At 45.1% G+C, this 24637-nt stretch overlaps 2 protein-coding genes across 2 annotated transcripts in view; one reads left to right on the forward strand and one right to left on the reverse strand.

Moving 5' to 3' along the window:
* Positions 1–1890, reverse strand: part of LOC104294527 (T-cell leukemia homeobox protein 1-like) — a 13152-nt gene extending 11262 nt beyond the window's left edge. The window contains exons 1-2 of the mRNA XM_009894140.1: positions 1870–1890; positions 473–1004 (exon numbers count right to left, since the gene is read on the reverse strand). Of these exons, the coding sequence (XP_009892442.1) occupies positions 473–1004; positions 1870–1890 (553 nt within the window). The remainder of the gene's footprint in view (positions 1–472; positions 1005–1869) is intronic.
* Positions 1891–12821: 10931 nt separating this feature from the next.
* Positions 12822–13268, forward strand: LOC104294528 (C->U-editing enzyme APOBEC-1-like). The gene has a single exon (XM_009894141.1). It carries the CDS (start codon positions 12822–12824, stop codon positions 13266–13268), a length of 447 nt encoding a protein of 148 aa, XP_009892443.1.
* Positions 13269–24637: the final 11369 nt, after the last annotated feature.

Genomic DNA, 24637 nt, shown 5'->3' on the forward strand with positions numbered 1-24637 from the left:
GCTTTCGGTGCCCCAGCCATCGGCACCGCACAGAGAGGAGAAAGGAGGCTGTTTGGGTTCATCATATACCTGTTAAGACAGCTTCTGCCACGGACCTTTGCTGGGTTGCTGAGACAGATGCCCCTCTCCGGGAGGGCAGCGTGGAAGCTGGCTACTCCCTGTCTGGATACAGAGCCGCAGGGAGCTGTGGCACTTCCCTGGTGTGCTCCTGCCTTGTGCTGCTGCCCAAGGAGAGGGGCACCCTGGTCCCACCTGGGCTGGGGCACTGCAGCACTCGAATCCCTTCAAACCTCTGAGGGAATGCCATTTCAGGCAGAGAGTCACTTCATATTAGTTCAAATAACTGCATTAACCGGAGTCAACAGCTCCGCAGGGTTTTCTGCTTTATGCAGTCAGTTCCATCTCACATCTGAAAAGAAGATGGTATAACCCTGTCCGCAGACCAGCCCTGCCGCTTGGAGCCCACCCAGACCTGGTGACCGTGGCCCTGATGTGAGGAAGAGCCAGTCTTGGGACACGGGGATGGGGAAGGGGTGGAGAAGGTCCCCGAGGGCAGCGTTTTGCAGACAGGTCGCTTCTGGGAAGCCAGAGCATCCTCCGGCTCGGGACGGCAGGTTTTTGGGACAGGTCTCGGGGAGGCTGAACTCTGGGGTCCGGGGCAGTGGGGTCCCCCTGGCTCTCTTCTGCTTCACCCCCAGGCGGCCACCGAGGGGCAGCAGACAGCCGCGCCGGCAGCGGGAGAGGAGGGTCAGGCGCCTCCTTCCCCGTCCCCCTTCTCCTTCCCCTCCCGCCGCCGGCGGCCCGGCGGGGTGCTGCGGAGTGTCGGGGAGTGTTTGCCCGCCAGGCTTCCCCGTCGCCTCCAGACCCTCCGAGATGGCGAGGGTGTTTTTAGGGCCGCAGCCACCTTCGTCGTCGCTGAATGTACGACAAGCGAGGTGGGCAGGGGCTGGCAGCACAGCCGGTGAGGGGTCTGGGGGCCGGTGGTCCCCCGTGGGGGAGCAGTTCTGGGCAAGGCAGAGGCAGTGAGCTGAGGCGGGGGTAGGTTACCCCACTAACTACTGCCCCTCCCGGGCAGGACGAGGTGGTACCAAGTGAGGGTGTATGCGGAGAGGTCGGTGCAGTGGTGGGCTCGCCTTGGATGCCCCGGCGCCTTTTAAGACACCGGGATGAGATATGTTGGGAGCGTTTGTCCTGCCTGCCTTCTCCCCACCCCTCAACGACAGCTTCCAGCGGGTTCTCAAGCTGGCAGTTTCATGAAGGAAAACTACTCCCTGCCTTGGCGACTGAGAAATTCCTCTTGATCACCGGCCCTGCAGCAAGACACCACGGACACATGTCCATAATGGCTGGTCCATATACATTGGGTGGCAGAGGTCTTTTGCAAACTTCGGTCCCTCTTCCCACACACAAGGCCTCAAAACAAGAGCTGAGCTGAAGCTGAGGGGACAGGACAAATGGGGAAACATCATCCAGATGAGAAAGTCCCTCTCCTCAGAAGGGGGAATGCCATGCGTTCTCTCATAGCATTGTACACTGCTATCACATGAGTAAAATCTTGGGGAATTTAGTGGCATGAGCTTTCTTCCTTTACTCTCCTCTTGCTTTGCTTATTTATTTTTAACAGGATTGGCTCCTGAAGGCTAGTCCTGAGAGGACAATTTCAGGTACTGTCACAAGACATCCAGAGAGTGTTGTGAATCTGAACAAGAGAAGCAGTGATATCGGCTCTGACAGGAAATTCTGTTTCCTCAATTTGCATCCAAAATAAAAGTTTGAAAACATAGCTTCCCCCCCCTCACCCCCAACAGTTCTTGTGCCTTTCTGATCTTTCCCGGTTTGATTTCTCTTCTTCAGGCTCACGGTACTCACCTGCACCTGTGTTTTGGGCATGATCTGTGTTGCTGGCAGCAAGTCCCAGACACAGCCTCTATAAACTGGTATTTGCACTGGCATCAACTTAACTGGCTGCAAGCTGGGTCTAGCTTAATTGGTGCAAAATGCACATCTTTGCTTGTTTGCACAGAGGGTGGGACTAACAGCCTTTCTAGGGTGACATGCCAGACTGTAACTGTCTTTTTGCAAAGGAAAGACTAAACGTGCCACTAGAAGCCTTGCAGAGGTGTTGACTCAGCTGTTCTGTTCTCCATGGTGGTTGAGACTCCCTACTCTATACTTGCGCTTCTCTCAGCATGACACAGTTACCAGCTCCTGGCTTTGCTGCAGGCTACTCAAATTCTCCATTAGTGCTGTTTTTGCTACCTGTGCTGCAGGCAGCTTATGTACTAAAGTTTCTACTAGACAGATACCTGTACAATAAAGGCCACAACTGGGGAAAATTTCCTGTGCAAATAAGCCCTTCACCTAAAATGGGTTCTGAAGATCTTAATCTGCAGGGTGTGAACCCCAAGGGTATGTGGCCTGAGGTCCTGGAGGGCTTATTAGCTTGGAAATAAAGTAGGCTATATGATATGAGGCTGAACTTCCCCTGTTTTAGGATGATATTGTTGCTAATGGAGTTCCCAGCAGGTCTGGGGCATGTGCCAGAAGCCAGGCTGGCAAAGATTAAAGGCCTCAGCTGAGCTAGGAGAAGGATTTCCTTCCCGTCCACCACCTGTCACACTCTTCTGGTCTGTCTTCTCTGCACATGGGCTGAGTGAGCCTTGTAGCATGGGGTATCCAGCATTTTCTTCCCCTCACACAGGCAGGATGGGAGTGTGGTATTCCAGAGGAGCCTCCTGTGCCTTGTCCATCTCTGATCTCCCCTAAGGTTTTCCTGCTTGCTCTTGTTCTCTCTCTTACTTGTTTTTTGTTGCGTTTTGTTTTGTTTTCTCATGCATTTTTCCCATTCATTTTGCTCTCCAGATGGCCTGCCATTTAAAATTCTCATCTCCCTGTATTTTTTCCTTCATGACTCTGTATCTCCTTGCTCTATTTTCTTGCTTCTGTGTGACGTGCAGCAGTCTCTGGCCAGTAACCAAAGCAAACTTCATTTAAAGCCAAACATAACTGCTGATAAAGTTGATTTTGATGCACCCGCTGTTTGCACCAATATGACTGCAACAGTAGCTGCCATCAGCTACAAGGATGCAGGCACCGTACCAGTGTAGACCAGACCTCTGCTTTGCACCTTTCTGCTGTTTTCTTTTTATTAAGGCTTTTTTTTTGTTTGTTTGTTTGTTTGTTTTTGTTTTGTTTTAGAGGGAGAATTCTCTTGTTCTGTTTTATAATATTCCTACACTATTGCCCATTTATATTGTGGGGTTAGTTAGGTGCATGGTCTTGGAAACACTGAGGGCACCATCAAGGACATCAGTGCTGAGAACTTTCCACCAACCACGCTGCTGTGACAGCCTCTCTGGCATGGTGGCAATCTCTCCAAGCAAACAAGGGGATGGTGTCAACCTGGCAGCTTCATCTGCTTTCCAACTCTGCTTCCTAAATCCCAGTCAGATTGCATCAGGCTTCATTGCATGCTCACAGGAGCCAAAGTAACAATATTTTTTTAATCTCCAATTTCCAGTTGTTTCAGTGTTTGCGTGTGTGTAGATGCTCCTTATTTGTGTCAAAATACATTGTGTCTTAGAAGAAAGCCCTATTCACCTATCTAGTGTGCTGCAACACAGTCTCACAGGTATTTCTTTCCTGCCTGACAGTAAGGATGACGGGGTCTCAAACTGGAGTATCATTAGCACCAACAAAGCTAAGATTCTGTGAGGTTTAGGAGTTCGTGGCCATTCACTGTTGAGGGCAGGAGGACTTTCCCACGCTATCATATTGACTATTCATACTTTTTTCAGTGTGCCATGGACACTAACCAGCTCAGCAGTCCCTTTGGCTCACCCCTTATTTGAAACTGAGAGACGAATCTCAGGGAACTGTGCCCTACTGCCCCAGTAACAGCAACAGACAGTAGGGGTGGGGGACAGCAGGAGAAGAAAAGGTAGGAACTGCACTTGTTACAGCAGGAGAGCCCAATACTATGTTTGAGAAAAGCCTCAGCCTTCTGAAGACGAAGCTGTCAAAACGTAAATCCCACCCACATGTACTTAGTCCTAGCTTTTGTTCTCATCAATTAAGGACAATCTGTTTCTGCAGCCCTTTGACTTGGTTTCTATCTTGCAGACACAGCAGTGCGTGCAGGAATGAGGGCTGAGCTGGCCAGGATTGTTTGGCTTTCATAGGGAAAGGTTGCTTGGACAGAAAAAAACGGTTTCTGTGGAAGGTTTCGATTTTCTTTTCTTTTTTTTTTTGTTTTGTTTTTTTTCTGTGGGAAGGGTTCTCCAGGCTGAAAAGAAGGAGTAGCTGGGTAGCTACTCCTGGGTGAGACTCAGATTCATACCGCTTTTTAAACCTGGCTCTGTGGCACCCCAGCTTCATGCCACAGGCTATCAGCTGTGTCAGAGGACAACACGGTATGTGGGTAAGCCAGTGAGACTGGGAGGGAAGGGAAGGAAAGACCCTGTCTGCGTTGTGAGTCAGAATAAAAATATCTCATCAGGGTGATGCTTTTCAGGAAGCAAAACCGCTGATTTCTGGCCAGCCGTCTTCAAGCTTGGCTGAAGTCAGTCAGAAAAGGTATTTCTGGGAAAATGGAATTTCCCAAGTTTTTGATACATTGTTTCATATCACATTGCAGCTTTCCATTTTTGTTTGCTTCTGTGCCTGGTTATTTTTTGGTCAAAATCCATCTGTTCCTTTGCAGACCTGATCTCCAAGCTCTTTTACTACCTGTTGCAGAACTAACTAGAATTAAACATTAAAAAAATCTGTGGAGGAGACCATTCATCCTGTCCTTCCCAGCAACAGAACTGCAAGGGTGGTAACTGGCAGCAGAACCCAGGGACAGTCCTGCTGCAGCCCTGTGAACAATTTGTGCTGTAGTAAGTGGAGTTATCCTGCTTCAAAGCATCTGCAAAGATATGATACAAGCCCAATAAAGCAACTCTGACTGGGTTTTTTTTTGGATTTAAGCCCATTTCACAGCTTGTCCTGCTTTTTCTCCTTTAGGCATGACTACAAAATCACAGTATAGACAGAGTCTGTTGCTTGAAGTCAAGATAAAGCTATCCTGGCTCACGTATCTTTCTAAGGCTAAAGATCCAGGACAAAATGGGGGCAGAGAGAAGAAAATGAAGCTTTCCTCATTCCTTGTCTCACAGTAGATTTCACCTGAATGGGGATTTTTCCTCTTGCCACGGGATTTTGCCAAAATCCTTGGCCCTGCCATGCCCTGGACAGCCACCGTGCCCTTAAGGAACCTCTTTATCCCCATCTCTCCTTTCACTCACCTACTACCCGTTGCTGCAACTTGAATTTTCCTTCTGGAGATACACAGATTCAGGAGAGGAGGTGGACACAGGGCCGACTTGGGCACAGAGATCAGAGACAAATTCCACTGCCCAGCTATATTGCCTCTGCGATGCTTGTGTAGTCGTGTCCGAAAAGAAGCCTGCAGACATTAAGGTTGAACCACAGGGCAGGCAGGTTTTCCCCAGAGCTACTGGTGCTGGTGCAGCAAAGGGCTGTCCATGAGCTGGAATGAGATGTGGCATTTTCAGGCTGGGGATAGGAGCAGCGATGGCCCCAGGAGATTCCCCACTGGCTGTGCCCAGTGCGGGCTATCCCACAGGCAACAGTAGGGACCAATCCTGCCGGAATGTCCTCAGCTCTGCTGGCTCATCCCTCACACCGCTGTGCCATGGATGTGTAGGCAGCTGCCTGCTGCCTCTGGGGTGGCACGGAGGAAGCTGAGTAGTACTGAGGGATGGACTGGCTTCTGTTACCAGTAATGTCTCCAAGAAATTCCTCTGGTAATGGAAAGGCCTTGCAAATGGACAACTAGTGCACAGAGATGTGTTGTATCCCAGCCTGGCTTGTCTCTGTCTGACTCTTGTTCCCTCTTTATGAGAAGAGTTTCCTTGACCAGCTAATTAAGATGGAGGGACTGAAGAGCAGTGTCACCATTCAGGGCAGTCTCTTGGCAGTGAGAAGTGGTCGGTTGGCACAGAGTTGATGCAGAAAAGAGAGATCTGCTTTAAAGAGAGAGGGAAATCCTTTATGCTATTGCACTGCTCAGGCCTGAAATCAGGGAATTACTTTTCCCATTCTCTTTTTCTCTCTTCAAACACCAGCTTTCAAAACAGAAGCTATTTCACTGTCTGCCCAGTCATCCAACTCAAACTCTTTGAAAATCATTAGGGCAGCATGTACCTTATAAAACAAGGAAACAAGCTTAATAACAGGGATCAGTAATTTTCCTGGGGTATTTATTTGCCTCCTGTTTTTTGAGCTCTAAACTGTCCCTCCTGTTCTTTGTCCCAGGGGCCTGGACACATATATAATGTCGGATGAATGGCTGTGACACAGGTCTGAGGCTAGAGGGGTTGAGCTCTAAGAAAAGACTTCAGAATCTGACAGCAAAGGTCAAAAGCCTCCAAGAGGCTACAGAGAGATGTGCTAGGGCATGCTGTAGTTTTGTGAAACACTGGTTTTGGTGACAATTGTTTTCTATAAAGCTCCGGGCTTGTACAGATTCTCCTATCCTATTCAACTCTGGGATGTGATAAAAGCTCCTGAAGATCACAAACAGACGTGGGGGACAGACATTGGGGGAACAACATCTGATATGTGCATAGGACATATTCCCTGATACCCTGCAAGCTTTTAAAAGAGAAACGTGAATCACAAAAATGCAGTTATGTTATGGTTTCTATTTCATTGAGTAATAAAGATAAATAAAGAGTCTCACACTGAATGAGATAAATTGAACTAAAACATTATGAGTCATATGTCCCATGGCTGAGCTGTCATAACAAGGTGTTTTGTATTCCTGGTTGAGTAACTTACCTGCTGATGATGTCACATCATGTTTTTCATCATGGTATCTAATCTTTCACTGAAATAACAATATGGCCAGAGACCTCAAAAAGCAAAATGACTGTGGACACATCAATCAAAGTAATCATTTTTCTTCTTTTCTTCATTGGGTGCCTACCAATCTAGTTTTATAGTTACATGATGAAGAGTATGTGAGTGAGTATCACGGGTAAATTTACTAATCCTGAGAAATTATAGCTGTTGCAATGAGTGTGTGTCTGTCCACTAAGAGCTTTCAGGGATCCCAGATAGCAGCAATATGGTTTGTGGAGCTAGAGGTGTAGTAATATGTAGAATGGGAAATGGCTTCCGAAGAAGACATATAGGCATTACTTCATGTCACCCCATCACATACCACTTACGTTTCTGGAGAAAGTTGTTGACAGGCGCGTTCTAGCAATCAGAGCTGCTGCAGTTTAGGAAAGTAGGATCCCATCTCTTGACTTCATCTTATGTGATGTTTATTGCTGTCAGAGCACAGTCGCTGGAATGGATCATGTAAACAAACACATACCGTACATTATCCTGTAGGAAACTTTGTCATCAAATGTTCACTCAGCACATTACAGGCTGAGTGTAATTATCTTAAAGTATCCTGCATCTCAATCTGAAATCTCCAAAGAGGCCTATTCCTTAGTAATTTAAGTTTTTCAGTCAAAGGTAGGTGTGTTTATCACAACCTTGACCTTCACGAATTTCCACTATGAACTTCCATAATTTTTTTACGATAGAAGTAGCATATTTAATACCTCACATGTATGCACTCCTAGCAGACCTTTTCCAGTAGTATCCGTGATCCTTTTCAGCTTTCTGAAAGTTGCACCATTGCCACAGATACTTACAATGCATGCACAACCAACCATGTCTAAAAGAACACACTGGTCATGCATGTCTTTATATCCTCTTCCAAGACACACACAAAGTTTGCCCAGCAGGTTAGGGTGGTTGGTTAGACAACAGCCCACAGTGCTTACTTTGTCCCTCATGGAGAGAGGCGGTTTCTGAGGCAGGCAGCACTCAAGCCAAGAGAGTTTTGGCAAGCTGGTGTCAACACCTGGTGCTAGCTCCAGCATTAGCCCTGAAATCACTGAAATTCCTTGTCCCTCAGAAGACACAGGGCCCAGCAATTTTCTTCAGGTACTCCATGAAAAGAGAAATGGAAACCGAAATCCTCATATTGTCAACTTAGGCAGTTTTGGGATATCCCAGGTAATGGAAAAAAACCCAAGGTCAGTTTCTCCAGTGACAAATAGCTCTGTCACTGTACTAGGCCAAAGCTGGCTCTGTGCATCCGAGAAGTGTTGAGCCTGAGGTAACCTAGCCTGCTGGACCACAGAGTGCTGCCACCATGCAGAGTGTGGCATAGCTCACCCTGAGGCAGATCTGGTACCTTCACGGGTCTATGAGGAGTCACTTGGGTGTCACTGCCCCCTGCTCCCCATGGCTCCTAGCCTCAGGAACATGCCTGCAGAGTCTCTGTGGCACTCTCTCTCGGCACATCTGGCCCTTGTTAGCTTAGGCTTGGTGTCCTGTGAAAGTATTTGTAATGTTTCCAGACCTGAGCAGGCAGCGCTGTGCCTCAGCTAATGAACTCAGCCAGACTTTCCGCAGAGCCAGCTGAGCTCTCTGCATCCACAGCGCAGTTAATCTGAAAGCAGAATGTGAGCTCCCGAGTGATTGGTAATTGTAGCTGCTCCTCAGTGTCACCTTAGGATTGTGAGTACTGCCGGTTTTGCCTTGGCCATGTTTTCAGAAGGGGGCTGGCAAAGTTGGTGAGGTATGCTGTGTTCTTCTAGCGTGGCGGTTAGGTGAACAGTAGTAACTCTGTGGGACTTGGGAGCTACTATCTTTCCTAAATGTCTCCATAGGAAATTAGTATAACAAAACTCAAAAGGACTGTAAGGAAGGAGAATGTGATTTTATTTCACAAATCTAAAAAAAAAAATTATGTCTCAGCACCAAGATGCATGCACCTCATCGCCCTGGCCAAGATCACTTATGTGCAAGAGAGACAGTGCAGGGAACTTACCGGATCTCAATAAGAAAGGCCTGAAAACAAAGGGCTAAATAAAACAACTAGTTTAATAAGACAGAATAAGAAGAGGAATGTAGACAGTGAATAAATCTAACATCCCTTCAGACACTGGGTACCCCCCGTTCATGCAGCGTGGGACAGACCCCGGACGGATTTCCCCACGGCACACCACACAGGTCCTCATGAAGGCCACGCTGCACGTGCAGCACAGTGCAGCGCAGGCCTGCGTGTATAAATTATGGATTACACCGGTAATATACGGGCTTCTCAGTCCCTAAGAACAAGCCCCAAGAGAGCAGACATGGCATGTTCAAGATCACCAGCTCCTCAAGTGCTGGGTCCTCTGCAAGGCTCCCAGTACACCCCCCCCCACACTTCTTCCACAGGGGGAACTCTCGACCTTCTGGGTTTGGCAGAGAGGGTGAGGAAGATTTGCAGACACCTTGTGAGGGAAATCTCTCATCAGAGGTGTTGGTGAGCACTTCGACCTTGACGCCAGCTCTGGCGGCATGGAAAGACCTCACCAGGCGTGAAGCTGAACCACCACCGGTCTGAGCTCTGGGTGCTTTGGAGGAAGGTCCCGCGCGCCACACGGAACTGCCTCACAGTGGGGAGGGGTTTCCTGCACAGAAGAGTAAATCTCACTTTTCTGCCAACAAAGCACTATCACCCCTTTCAAACTTACAAGCAGGCTTCAGAGAGGTTGTGCAATAATTACGTTTTTAACCACAAACATCTATCAGCCCTCTCACTCTCCAGCTAAGGGAGTGCTGCTGAGGGCAGGCTGGTCAAGACGTGTCATTACGTGGTAGCAACGTCGGTCAAACCATTTTTTTTTGCCTTTCTTCCTAGATCACCCGGAGCCAGCAGAGCCTGGGGGTGTGCTCCGCCATCAGCCGCCCACGGAGCTGGAGACCAGCCTGCAGGAACAGAAAGAGAAAGGAGGACAGCACCACAGGAAAAGAGCGGCACCGGCAGGTTCACAGAGAGAGGAGAAGCCATGTACAAGAAAAAGCTGAGAGGGTAAAAAAAAAAAAAATTAAATTGCTGACCAAAAGAAAAACATCCCAGCTTCAGCTTTGTGTTGTCGCTGCTCCAACCCAAGCGGACCCCGCGCTTTGTCACCCCGGGGTGTGCTTTCTGTCTGGGCAAAGTCTCTGCTGTGCTTGGGGAAGGGCGAGGGCGATACTGGGGCCAGTGTACCTGACTGGGAGCCCTGGTCTCGGGTCAACCGCAGTGGGCGAGGGGCCACACCGACTTCTGAGACTGTTGGGGAAGTTCCTGTGAGCATAAAACTGTCACAGGAGCTGTAAAACAGCAGGGAACAAAAGGCGCTGATAAAAACGAGTGAAAGAAGGGGGTGGGTTGGGGATGGGCTAAGGCAGGAGCTCACTCACCCCAACACTGGGCAGCAAGAGAATCCGAAAGTGCCTCTTCCCTTCTCGGCTGTTTCGGGGTCTCGAAACGGCTGTTGTGCAACAAAATAAACAGGAAGTGTCAGACCAGACATTTTCTGTCCAATAGAGGGGAAAAAAATATAGTTTTAATGCAAGGTTTAGTAAAGAAGCGCATCGGCTGTGCAAAGCATTAGCAATAGAGGAAAAATGCAGATTAAAGAAGTTTTGACCCATCTATGCTTGTACATTTTTAGATATTATTATTACTACTATTATTATCTTGCAATGAGCAGAATTTTTAATAGTTTCTAATAAAAAATGCTACAGGAAGGAAGGAAAATTATTAAATGGTGCAGTTTATGACACAAATTTTAATAAGAGAGATATTGGTTTTAGGAGCCGGTTTTGTAAAATTAGTCAATTTAAAAATAAACTTATTACATTCCTGTTCAAGTTATGGATGATAGCACAATAGAAAATGAACAAAAATAACACATTTTAAAAGATATTTGTAATCAGTCAAAACATTTTTAAGGATTAATGCTCCTTTACACAGCAGTGGCTTACTAATGGAAAATAAAATAAAGCCTAGGAGATAGTTATGTTGGCTGTCATCCCTCTGCCATTTTCTCCCCTAACTCCTCTAAACATTTTTGGGTGCAATTCACCTTTCAAATACCCAGTCAGCCTTTATGGTTGGTATATCTCTCCAGCTCTTAAATTCTGAAAAGGTTACAAGATCACCTTCATGAGACTGATGAACCAAATTTAGTACAAAAACTAGAAAAGTTTTAGGACTTTTTGTTTCCCTTATTTGCTAACTTGTAATTTTGTCTCATATTTGTATCAAGGAACCAGCTATTAAGCGCTTGATATTTTTGAGATAGGCTCCATGCGTATATGTGTACCATACATAACATTGCTGAACAGCAATGACTGTGACTGATAGTTGTAAAAATAAAAACCAAATAAAGTGATTGCATGGCTTTGAGCAATTTATCTGTAAACTCCCAACTTATATCAAGTATTTTCTTATCTGGTTTGTGGAGAAAAAAAGAATAGGTGCTGCTATTCTGTACATATTCTGTAGTGTGAGAATGTTTTATGATGTTTTTAAATCTCTTGTTTGTCATGCTGTTAGAGTTGTTTGAATTTACATTAATCCATCATTTAAAAAAATAGCAAGTTATATCTGTAGCAGATATTTATAAGAATGCAGACTTTTGTTTATATTGTATTAAGTTGATTACACAATAAATTTAAGTTGGCTTAACAGACCTTTAAGGTGGCTATATCCTGAAGATTAGTGTATTGCAACATAGTTCTAAAGAAATCTGCATGTATAGTTTCTGTGGTTTATATACACAGATTTTACATGGAGAAAACAAACAGAGATACACTCTGTGGTTTATAAACTTCTTTATGTACATATGTATTTTAATGTGCAGGAGGCTGGGATGAGGAAGGAGACAGGGTAAGAAGGCAAAACCTTCCAACTGACTCAGATAAATGAGATGCTTTTTTACATAGGTGATGAGTCCTGCAGCTAGAGAATATGTGACAGTTGCTTGATCTGCAAGATTTCATTAGTCCTTAGTTCAGACAGTGCTGTTTTTTTCTTTATTTTTTGTTATTGGTGGGTGCCAATTTAGAAAACAATCTACAGGCTTATTTCTTCTCTGTTAAGACTGTCCTAGATTTATTCTGAATTACTCTAATGTGGAAAAATGTATATCTGAAGTGCATTCTCATATAAATCTCTGTATGAAGCAATTGTAAAAAGACTAAAGTGCTCATGGTGACTTCATATGTTATGGATAATTACTGATATAAAGGTTACATTCATGACCAACACTGGCAGTCTTTGTATTGTTACTTAATTGACAATATTTAGAGGTCTGTTCTGAACTGAACAGATCTGGATCTAAGAGATGGACTATCCATCAGAAAATGTCATTCTTGGGAGTTGCATCTTTTTTGTATAGAGCACTTTTGCCTTCTCTCGTGCAAGATTGTGCTGACTGTGCTAATCCTTATGAAAATACAAACAGCCAGCAAGAGAATCCAATAAGGAGAAATACTTAGTTTCATAATTTACCAGTGGGTTTATTTTCTTTCTTTTATTTTATTTTTTTATTTTTTAAAAAATTTGCAATGGCTTCCTACATTGAAACGGGCTACATAGGAACTCTGGAAAAAATGTCTGATGCATGAAAAGATATAGAAAGCTTTTAGAAATACTCACACTGATGAGGAAGAGGACAGCCATAGGGAGGGGTAAGGAGATGAAAGTTCTTCATGCAGTTGCAGACAAAGGGAGGATCAGGTGGTTCAGGGCTTCGTTCCTTTACGCTGCTCTGGTGCCTACCATTTTCCTTGCATTGCTCTCTCATAGTTTGCCCTTCTCAGTTATTCTCTCGTTTCCTCCTCCCTTCCCCTTTTTTGTGTACTGGAGAACTACTGAAAACAAAGTTGTAACCAGTGATTCCTTGAAGTTTCTCTTCTGTTTCAGCATGTATGTATCTAAGAAGGCGTTAAAACATAATTTTGACCCCAGGAAGGCTCAAAAGGACACGTACCTACTATGCAAACTGCAGTGGGGTGAGACTGGCAAACCTTGGATACACTGGGTGAAAAAGGATCATTACCATGCTGAAGTCTACTTCTTGGAGAAGATCTTTAAGACGAGAAGATCCCATAATTATGTCAACTGTTCCATCACCTGGTACTTGTCCTGGAGCCCTTGTGCGGAATGCTGCCTTAAAATACTGAATTTCTTAGAAGAGAACTCAAATGTGAACATAGATATACATATAGCACGTCTTTATCGCATACAAGATGAAAGAAACCGCCAAGGTCTGAGGGAGCTTGTGAGCTCGGAGGAAGTAACCATTGCTGTCATGGGAATTGAAGGCAAGGTTTCCCCTGCTTTGTGGGACTGGGAAGGGGTGAATTGGTGAACTTTGTGCAGGGGTGAATCTGGTATAGGCCTGCTTCTGTGCCCAGTGTCCTGCCCAGCTTCTTTGGGGGGCACATCCATCACCATCCAGTGATGAGTGTGGCATCCAAAAAAAGATGTTCAAATACTGCAGAAGAAGGGGGACAGGAGTCTTAGCAACCAGAACTGTACGAAAAGTCTCCTTTGTTTAAAGATGCTGTCTTTCTATCACTCCTGAGAGAATGGAAGATAGGGTGCTTCTCCCTTGTCCTGGGGGACTAAATGCAGCTGCCGGAACAAGGCTGGCTGAAGGGGCTCTCCACTGGTAAAAAAGCCCAGAGAGAATGGCATTGGTTTCAAATACAGCCTGTCCATCGCCAAGCTGTCTCTGTGTCATGGGCATCAGGAAGAGGTTAAAAAATCTTGTTCCCTGAGCTCGTCTAGTATCTGAATAAACTCAGGTTAGTCATCTTGCTTCCATTTCTCCAGACTATACTTACTGTTGGAAAACCTTTACCCAAGGAGATGCTGATGATGATTCCTGGACTCAGGGCTTTCAATCAAAGATAAGTGAGAATCGTTTGAAGCTCAAGGACATCTTAAAGGTTAGTAAACTCTGAGGGGTATGCGGAAACACATGAAGTGATTTGCAGTCTGGGGTCACTGAGCTGTAAAAAGCAGGAAAGAAGCTGTTCATATCTAGTTGGAGTGCCGCAGCATGCTTTTTGAAAAAGTAATCATAGGAACTATCCTGTCTGGTTGGGAGAGAAGCATTGTGGATTTTCTTCCATCATATTACAAAGCAAAGGCTAAGAGCATAGCTTTTATCCTTCAGGCTGCAGAGTGGGAAATCCCTTCATTACCATCTGAAATTCCAGTCTTGTCCTAAAACTGCCCGCCAGGTTCCTTTCTAATCTGGATCTGAGCATGGGTTTCTGTTCAGCAAATGATGCTGCTCAGCCACTTTCTGTCACCATCTGCAGTGGTCTGACACCCCCTGCCAGTCACCGGGCCCCTACATACTTCATTAAAGTCCCTTCCAGATTTGATTCAGCAACTTCCCTGACTGGTCCAAAGGGTATATTTTCTGCAAGATGAGAAAAGCTGTTCAAAAGAGAATGTCTGTCCCCTGGGAAAATCCAAACTTTGTTTTTGTGTTGTGCCAGACCTCCTGAAAGGTAGGAGAGAGAAAAGTGAGTGTGTTGGCCAACAGTGCTGAATGTTTGTGGTCCCGGAGGCTAGAGACCCTGCTTGAATGAACAAGCCCACATCCTTGGCCTGGAAGGACTGTGTACAAGAAAAAAAATAATCTAGCAAAACTAATATAAGTTCTGCAGCATTTTGATTTCAATGTATTAGTTTTCTCACAAATGCTATTTTTAGTGAAACAGAGTGAAAGAAATCTGTGGCTAAGTATGTCATTGAATATCTGGGAAATCCATTTTATATGGCATCTGTGGAAAAGAAATATTCTAGGCTACTACAAGTAGTAGGCTTCTCCTGCGATGTACATTCCAAACCACAGCAAGTCCAAAGTGCAATTGTTAAAGGATCTAAACGTCATATTTTTATTTTTATTTCAGGATCTTCCATTTGTAGAATCATAGAATTATAGAATATCTCAAGTTGGAAGGGACCCATAAGGATCATTGAGTCCAACTCCATGCTCCTTGCAGACCTACCTAAAACTAAACCATATGACTAAAAGCGTCATCCAGATGCTCCTTGAACTCTGACAAGCTTGGTGCTGTGACCACTTCCCTGGGGAGCCTGTTCCAGTGACTGACTACCGTCTCAGTAAGGAACCTTTTCCCAATGTCCAAGCTGAACTACCCTTGATGCATCTTCATTCCATTTCCTCCTGTCCTGTCACTGGGCACCAGAGAGAGGAGATCAGCACCAGGATTAAGCTGTCCTAGGTGAAGAATCTGGCACTAGCTCTTATTAAATTTCATACAGTTGGTGATTGCCCAGCTCTTGAGTCTATCCAGATGTCTCTGTAAGGTCTCTCTACCCTTGAGGGAGTCCATAGCTCTTGTAGTTTAGTATTGTTGGTAAACTTACTTAATGTACATTCAATTCCTGTATCCAGGTCATTTATAAAAACATTAAACAGCACTGGCCCTAAAATTGAGCCCTGGGGAACCCCACTGGTGACTGGTTGCCAGCCTGATGTAACCCCATTTACTGTAAGTCTTTGAGCCCAACTCATCAGCCAATTGTTCACCCAACGTGTTATGGACTTGTCTAGCTGCGTGCTGGACATTTTATCCAGAAGGATACTGTAAGAGACAGTATTAAAAGCTTTGCTAAAATCCAAACCTACCACATCTGCTGGCTTCCCTTGGTCAACTAGATGGGTGACCTTGTCATAAAAGGAAATTAAGTTGGTTAAGCAGGACTTTCCCCTTGTGAACCTGAGTGGGCTATGACCAATGACTGCATTATCTCTCAAGTGTTTTTCAACAATTCCCAGAATAACCTTCTCCATAATTTTACCAGGCACTGAAGTGAGACTGACAGGCCTGTAATTACCAGGGTCTTCCTTCTTACCCTTCTTGAGAACTGGGACAATATTTGCCAGCTTTCAGTAGAATGGGACCTCTCCAGACTCCCAAGACCATCAAAAAATAATGGAGAGAGGTCTTGCAGTAACATAAGCCAGCTCTTTCAGCACCCTGGGATGAATCCCATTGGGCCTCATAGATTTATGTGCATCCAGCTGAAGCAGAAAGTCTCAAACAAGTTCAGGGTGGGCTGGGAGTTTGTCATCCTCCCAGTCATGGGCTTCCAACACAAGGCTCCAGGGGTCCCAGGGCACGTCATTAGTGTTAAAGACAGAGGCTCTCCCAGTCATGGGCTTCCAACACAGGGCTCCAGGGGTCCCAGAGCACGTCATTAGTGTTAAAGACAGAGGCCAAGAAGGTATTAAATGTCTCTGCGTTGTCTACATCCCTATTTATGAGGTGACCGACCCTGTCAGGACAAGAAGTAACTGTCTTAGCCTCCAAATCTGCAATCAGTGTTAACTGTAGTAGTGACATCTGTCAGGGCTTCCCTATCATCATCATGGATTACTTCTCTAAGATAAGACTGGAAAATGGTGACAGGGCAGACTGCTGAGCCATGGTATCATAATTCCCTCTGCTTCCAATTGCCATCTGGATTATCGGTCTACCCCATAGTGAGGTCTTTCCATAGCAGCATCCTGATCAGCAAATGCCTAATCCATAGCACTCGGGCCAAGACTATTTGGGTAGTTGGAGATGATTTTCAGGCCACTTTCATACTTGGATATGACCAGCATTTATAGTTGACTCCATTGTGTGTACTCATCTGAGTGAACTGTGACAGCTCAGCTGGATTTTTGGATATATGGTCTGCCCCTCCACCCTCACAGTTCCCTGCTACATTTTGATTTCCATCTCATTTGTTTTCCACTTCTGCCATCTACTGCTCACAAACACTACTTAGCCCCATATCCACCTTTTAATCCCTCGCTTCTCTTAAGATCTACTCAGATGCAAGAACATAACCATCACTGCAGCAGGTTTGGCTCCTCCTTGTACTGCTGACAGCTTCAACCTGGGAAAAGGTAGTTGGGACCCGCCTCTTCAGCTTCATTTCCCAAATGTCTTCCCTTGAAGGGTTGTCTCACAGCTGTACCAGCTGTCCCCTGGACCTGAACCACATGCCACGACCATTCAAGTTCAAAGCTATCACTACTACTGATAGGTGGTCCCCTGAAGATTGTCCTGCCTCTGTTGTGAGAAATATCTTAAAGCACTTACTGTTGCTTAAACACACAGGTTCCTATCTCACAGTCCCAGTCCATGCCAGTGACAGGAGAAGGAGTGTTAGCTGTGACAGAGAGACTATTTACATAATAACATAGGGCCTGAATCATGAAAATCCTGGTAGAGACTTCTGAAGTCTTCAGGAGAAGACTCCTTAAGAGTCTTCTGAAGATTTCTTACAAGACCTCTTTAGCATTTTACTTGTGGATACCCAAGTAGGGTGGATTTCTACCCTCCCTGTGGACAGGAGATGGTGAGATGGGTTAACTCTGACATGCAGCTAAGTACCACACAGCTGCTTGCTCTCCCCTCTCCCCAACCCATGGGATGGGGAAGATAATCAGGAGGCCAAATGATAAAAGCCAAGCATCAAGATACAGGCAGTTTAATAGGTGGAGGGGAAAAAAAGAAAAGAAACCCAAAATGATGCAGAGGCAATCACTCACCACCAGCAGACTGATGACCAACCAGTCTCCAAGCAACATCAACTTCAGAAAAAATCGCTACAAGTTTTATTGTTGAGCATACCATTAGATGACATGAAAAATCTCTGTGGTCAGTTTGGGCCAGTTGTCACAGCTGTGTTCCCTTCCAGCCTCTTGCCCACACCCAGCCTACTCACTTTGGGGGCACAGTCAGAAACAGAGAAGCTTTGACGCTCTGCAAGTGCTGTTCAGCAATAGATAAAATGTTGGTGTGCTATCAACTCTGTTTTGGTCACCAGTCTAAACCCCAGCAACATATGGGCTACTATGAAGAAAATCAACTGCATCCGAGATGGTGACCAATGGTTGTAATGCCTGGTCCTGATGGAGGTTTTCTGCTCCTGGTGGAGGTTGTACCTCCAATGGGAGCTACAGCTTCCATGCGAATTTTGGGGAGAGTTTAACTGTATGATCACTATTGAGCAACCCCTGAGTGCTCGGAAAAGAAAAGCTCAGTGCTGAAAGTTCCTAGAGCTGCTCTGAACACTCTCTTTGGTATGTCTGATAAGGAAAGGAATAGAGGAATCATTGCTTTCTCGCAAGTGAAGTCCACCTGGTTTTGTCCTCCCTCTCCTCTCACTACTCAAAACCCTGCCAGTTGTGTGATGACTGTATGCCAGACTCAACCTCTCAAAGGAAGAGTATGGACACTCTGATGTCCATTGAGCTCCTGCTTCTGGTTTGGGATACTTATTGTTCTGCCAAGTGCTTTGACACAGCGTGTGCATTGAAACAGAGAGGCAGAAATGAGGCAAAATCAGAAAGATAAATATGTAGAATGTCTGTGATGCAAAGTAGTGTGAGATGACTGTAGAAGGACTGCTTAGAGTAGAAAATCATAGTCCAAAATACAGATATGTTCACTTGCAGCTTTTCTTTTTTCACACTGACTCCTCATGAAATATATTTGATCCACTTCTCTGATTCCTATAGCCTCACCAGTTAATGTGAAAGAACTGTTACAAGGATATTGGGATGTTTTGTTTAGCTAAGACAAATGAATACTGAAGTAAGCGCAGGGGTAAGTCCTTCCCACTAACTACCTGTTCTCCACCTTACTTGGGTCAGGGCTCTGCCGACACACCCTTGTGGCTGGCTGCCATTTCACTTCATTGTTCGGAGTCAGACTGATAACGCTCACCCAGTAGTAGCAGGGCATCATCAGATATCTTAATCTCTTACGTTTCAGTTTCCACGTATGGAAACTGAACAAGGGTCTTAGTAGACGATGCTGCATAACCTGCAGAGGAAATGAAAGCAAAGGTACTAGGAGAGATAAAAAGGCCATGGGTGGGTATGCTTATCAGTCAGAGTTGTAAACTCATATGTTACTAAGGATGTGTATTTGTGTATCTACAATCTTGGTTTATATACATTATTACGCATACATATGTATGTAAATTCTTGTGTGTGTGTACTCATACATATATATGCGTACACACAGAGCCAGGTTTTAGCCCTTTTTTAAATTTGAAGTTCACAGAGTAAATCTCAAAAGGCTCTGTGTGTTTTTTCTGTCCATAAAAATGTAGATATCTATTGAGAAAACTCCATCAAATCCAAACAAAGATAGAGTGGATTTTCCTTTTACTGTCAAATGTGCCAGCAGCAGAACAATTGAACTAGCACAAAATTTACCTTTACAAATTAAATCCAGGAGATGCTTTTAGGTGGACACTGAGACCTAAGCCTCTGTGGCGTGAGCCCCAAGCTTTTAGTCACGTTTAAGTTTTGCTTTCCCACTTCCTTCCAGACTTCCACCGGCTGATTCTCACCTCTTTCCAATAGATGATTCAGCCAGAGAATAGAAAGCTCAGTACCTGTAAAATCCTCAGAGATTTACAGGCTGGGATCCTGGTTGATTCAAACCTTGTTCCTTTTTGTCTTCTATGACGTAACTTTCTTTTTTCTGTGCTCATCTTCCACCTCTCTAACCTGCCTGCCTTTCCTAATTTGTTTCATACGTTTCCATTTCTATGACTTCTACCGCAGTCCAAATGTGTGTTTTACTCCTGAATAAAATTGTTCAGTGGAATGCTGGAGTTGGTGTTACCAGATGTACGTCTTGGGTTTCAAGTGTCAGATAAGCCAAAAGACATTTGAGAAAAATTGTGAACTGTGTGCCTGTTCTCTCAAGACTCACCTGGCTCAGTGAGATAAATTAGGGGAGTACATCCAGTAGACACCACTACTGTAATACTGTCATGCTGCAGGATTGTTATGCTGAAATCCATCTCTTGGGAGATATCTGCAGGGAGTTAGCTCCCTGTTGCTCTGTCCACCTCTCTATCACCTAGTGTGTATCCTGGAGTCCCTCTGCAAAGTGTACCAAAGAAACTGTGAAGTTTCCAGATGATTACCTGCGGAGAATCTGGTCATATGCATATAGCAAGGCTCTACTGCCACCAAAGGGAATATTATCGTGAAGGCCTAAGGAACCTGGTAGGTAAAGGAGTCATGAGTGAGTGCACGTCCACCGTTCTGTGTACCCTTTGCAGCGTATGTTCCTCCAAAATGCATTTATATTCAGGAGGCATGCATATGAAGGTGGTGGTTATTTTTTTAAAAATCAGTTTGCTGGAGCAGGTGAGATATATTCAGATGTTACCAATAACTCAGCATTACAAACCACCTTCACGTTTATCTCTATCATTATCTTAAGCAACTTCTGTAATGGGAGATAACTGACAGCATGAAAAATAGAAAAAATATTATGGTCATATTAGCTGTTTGAGTAATATGAAGTCTGACCCAGATACATTACCGTTGCTACAGACATGTAGTGTCTTAAAGGCGTACTGGATTACTGCTGTTTGCTCATAACGGCCAAGACAGAGTTTTCCTACCCAGATATATGACCCTGCTGGGGTTTGTCATCATCCTCTGAAGCACTGAAGTTTGATCCCCGTAGACAGGATGTGCAAGTTCTTCCAGAAACATGAAAATTCACTTGTGTGGTAACCTTGTCTTTCTGATTTTATTAGGGTTAAAGCAACTGCTGGATTTGGAAGGGATTCCTCTCCTCCCATTAGGCTGGCAGGAACAACAGAATGACATTTCCTTTTCTTTTTTTTCTTTTGGTTTTCTACCATCTCATAAAGCACATTCAGTTTCCTGGAGACACCTTGAAATGTTGTGTTACAAATTCCCTGCTTCTACTTAGACTCATTTTTACTCTGTCTGCTTTCTGTGGCACATTGTTGGTTTTATACCAGGAACTACTGCTACTAAGCACTGCTGCTAATCAAGCAGTGTCTTGCAGATCAGAATGAGCCTCTCAAAGCCTAATTTACTACTGCATATTTGTAAATATCTACTGCAGAGAGAAGGAAATAAAGAGAATGCTATGGTATCAATGCATTATTGAATACCATGTCCATGAACTCAAAAACACATTAGTCAAACACTTTTTTATTTATTTCAAGAAGTCCCTGAGTGTCTGAGTTGATTCCATGCACTCTTCCTAAGGTATGAACTAATGCAACCAATAGGGAATAATTTTGTGCTGTGAAGTAAGTAGTGACCTTGCAGCAGAATTGTAGAATCATAGAATGGTTTAGGTTGGAAGGGACCTTGAAGATCAGCAAGTCCCACCCCCCTGCCATGGGCAGTGACACCTCCCACTAGACCAGGTTGCCCAAGGTCCCATCCAGCCTGGCTTTGAACACTTCCAGGGATGGGACCTCAACAACTTCTCTGGGCAATCTGTTCCAGTGCCTTACCACCCTCAAAGTGAAAAATGTCTTCCTAATATTTAATCTAAATCTACCCTCTTCCAGTTTAAAGCCATTCCCCCTCATTCTATCACTACATGCCCTAGTAAAAATTCATTCCCCGGCTCTCCTGTAGGCCCCCTTTAGGTACTGGAAGGCTGCTATAAGGTCTCCCCAGAGCCTTCTCTTCTCCAGGCTCAACAACCCCAACTCTCTCAGCCTTTCCTCAAACGAGAGGTGCTCTGTCACTCTGATCATCTTCGTGGCCCTCCTCTGGACCCACTCCAACAGGTCCATGTCCTATGTTGGAGACAACAGAGCTGGACACAGTACTTCAGGTGGGGTCTCACGATAGTGGAGTAGAGGGGCAGAATCACCTTCCTTGACCTTCTGGCCATGCTTCTTCTGATGCAGCCCAGGATGCGGTTAGCCTTCTGGACTGCAATCGCACATTGCGGGCTCATATTGATCTTCTCATCAATCAACACCCCCAGGTCCTTCTCCTCAGGGCTGCTTTCCAGCCATTCCCCGCCCAGCCTGTATTTGTGTTTGGGATTGCCTGACCCAAATATAGGCCCTTGCACTTGGTCTTGTTGAACCTCATGAGGTTGGCTTGGGCCCCCCTCTCCAGCCTGTCCAGGTCCCGCTGGATGGCATCCCTCCCCTCCAGCGTGTCTACCTCGCCAAACAGCTTGGTATCATCGGCAAACTTGCTGAGGGTGCACTTGACCCCACTGGCCATGTCGCCAACAAAGATGTTGAACAGTACTGGTCCCAGTACCGACTCCTGAGCAACACCACTCGTAACTGGTCTCCACTTGGACCTCCAGCCGCTGACTGCAACTCTTTGAGTGTGACCATCCAGCCAGTTCTTTATCCGCTGAGTAGTCCATCTGCTGAATCCATGTCTCTCCAATTTAGAGACCAGGATATCGTATGGGACAATGTCAAATGCTTTGCACAAGTCCAGGTAGATGACATCGGTTGCTCTTCCATTGTCCACTGCCACTTTAACCCCTTCGTAGAAGGCCACCAAATTTGTCAGGCATGACTTGCCCTTGGTGAAGCCATGTTGGTTGTTACAATCACCTCCTTATTTTCTATGTGCCTTAGCAGCGTTTCCAGGAGGATCTGCTCCATGATCTTGCCAGGCACAGAGGTGAGACTGACTGGCCTGTAGTTCCCTGGGTCTTCCTTATTTCCCTCTTTGAAAATAGGGGTTATGTTTCCCCTTTTCCAGTTGTCATTAACCTCACCAGACTGCCACAACTTCTCAAATATGATGGCTAGTGGCTTAGTAACTTCATCTGCCAGTTCCCTCAGGACTCGTGGATGTATCTCATCAGATCCCATGGACTTGTGCACCTTCAGGTTCCTCAGGTGAGGAAGAAGAGGCCCTGAAGGGAGATACTGTGTTGACACTGCACTGCCTGATAACCTACTGTGATGAGTCTTCTCTTTCAGAGGGTCCTGCCTGTGCCTGAATCCCTCCTCCCTCTGTACTCCACCATTCATGTTCACTTCTGTTTGTTCTGCCCTTGCAGGAAACTGAATATTTTTTGACAACAGAATACAAATAAACCAACTCCCTAGCTTTACAATCCCAAGTCAGACTTGGCATTGAGGAAGGCAATTGCTTTGTCCTCAAGTAGTATGCATTCTTAGACAACAGCTCACCAGGGATCCATTTCTGCAGCTTTCATCAGGCCACAAAATAATTGTGTCACAAAAACAGAGGAAACTGTAAGTGACAGAGATTGACTCAGCACAGTCATCTCTAGCTAAGCCATATAAAGAATTCTTTTGTATTGCCTTTGGTCTGCAAGCTGGTTTTGGGTGTGCCAGTCAGAGGAAATCTCAGTAGCAACTAGCACCGTTTTGCTAATTTTTCAGATTAAATGGAAAATACTTTTTGCTGCATCTTGTGTGAGTTACAGAACAGAGCACAGGAAGGTGATGCCCAGTTCGTAATGCTGAGCAGATTTCTCAGGGCACTGAAAAAGCCTGTTCTTTTTACATCACTGACCTGTCATGATCAATAGCTTCTGCGGATGCTCACCAGCTTGCTCAGGTCTTGCTCTCAGGGTGCTCAGGTCTTGCTCTCACGTAAGCACAGAGCTCTTCTCTGTTGTCAAGTTTCATAAATATTTGGGTATTCCCACACAACAAGCTGTCCACTGCCATAGCTGTCCTGGGTGCTGGGCAGCTTGCTTAGAGTTAGACTGAGAACGTCTGGCTAGACGCTGGCCACAGCTGTAGATGTGTCCTCACACACACTGAGAGTCTTCCTTGCTTACCTGAGGACTCAGGGTCAAGAGTGTATGGTATGAGTGGTCCTTGGAACTTCACAGAATGGTCTCGTGAAGGGAAATGGCAGTAACCATCACCACCTGCTGGAGCTCCATAAAATCACAAGCTTTTGTTTCCCTCTCTTCACTGGGTTCTGCTCCACTTTCTGATAATATCTGGTTGCCAGAAAAGTTATCTGCCACACCACAACTATGTGACTTGATGCCATTTGTGTAGGTGCTCTTTCTCTCTTGATGCATTGGGGTGACTAGAGAAGAGTTGCTTTTCTGTTCTGGGGCTTGTTGTAATAAAGAGAGATAATTTCTGTTCTGCATTGCAAAAAATAGCTCACCTGTTAGTTCCAGCTTCTGGCAGGCAGCCTTGTCTACACACCCAGATCCACTCTGAATGGGACTCACCCTCTTTTGCAGTCTTTTGTTGCCAGGAGCTTGCCCTCAGTTTCACCCAGTGGGGTAGTTTATTTGCATAAGAGCAAGTCACCGTGAGGAAATATTCAGCTGAGTAACGTTACAAATGTCCAAAGTTCAGTCTTCAGGAATAGAAACTGAAACAAAAGTAAGACTAATAAAAGGACATCCATCACCCAAGATGTGACAGACAAATCCAGAAGTATCCATGGCTGCTGTCACTGATAGAGGTAAGTACATGTGTGTGAAAAGCAGGTCTGTTTCTCCATATTCAGTGTAGATGTTTACTGTAGTTGTATATAAGGAACTGGTGAGTACAGACAAATGTGTGTGTTAGTACATGAAGACGTACGGGAAGCACTTGTAGGTTTGTGTGTGTCATCCTTTCGAATGCGTTACTGTACCCGGAGTCTTAGGTCCAGCTTCAAAATATTAATGCCTTATTTTGTTAACCCTGATATGGCATTAGGCAGGAAGAATTCAAATTCCAAAAGACCTCTTAATGTGGAAAGAGATCTCAAAGGCAATGAAGAATGGAGCAAGTTATTTGGCTCATTTTTTCACTGATTTTGTTTCCAATTCAATAAACAACTAGAAAATTCCTCTTAAAGAATCAGTGCAGTAAAGTTGTGCGAGGAGCTGATCAGGTCTCTGTTGATGTGGAGGACTATTTTATTCC

The sequence above is a fragment of the Charadrius vociferus genome, unplaced genomic scaffold (genome assembly GCF_000708025.1).
Source record: "Charadrius vociferus isolate BGI_N301 unplaced genomic scaffold, ASM70802v2 scaffold561, whole genome shotgun sequence".
Classification (NCBI taxonomy): Eukaryota; Metazoa; Chordata; class Aves; order Charadriiformes; family Charadriidae; genus Charadrius; species Charadrius vociferus.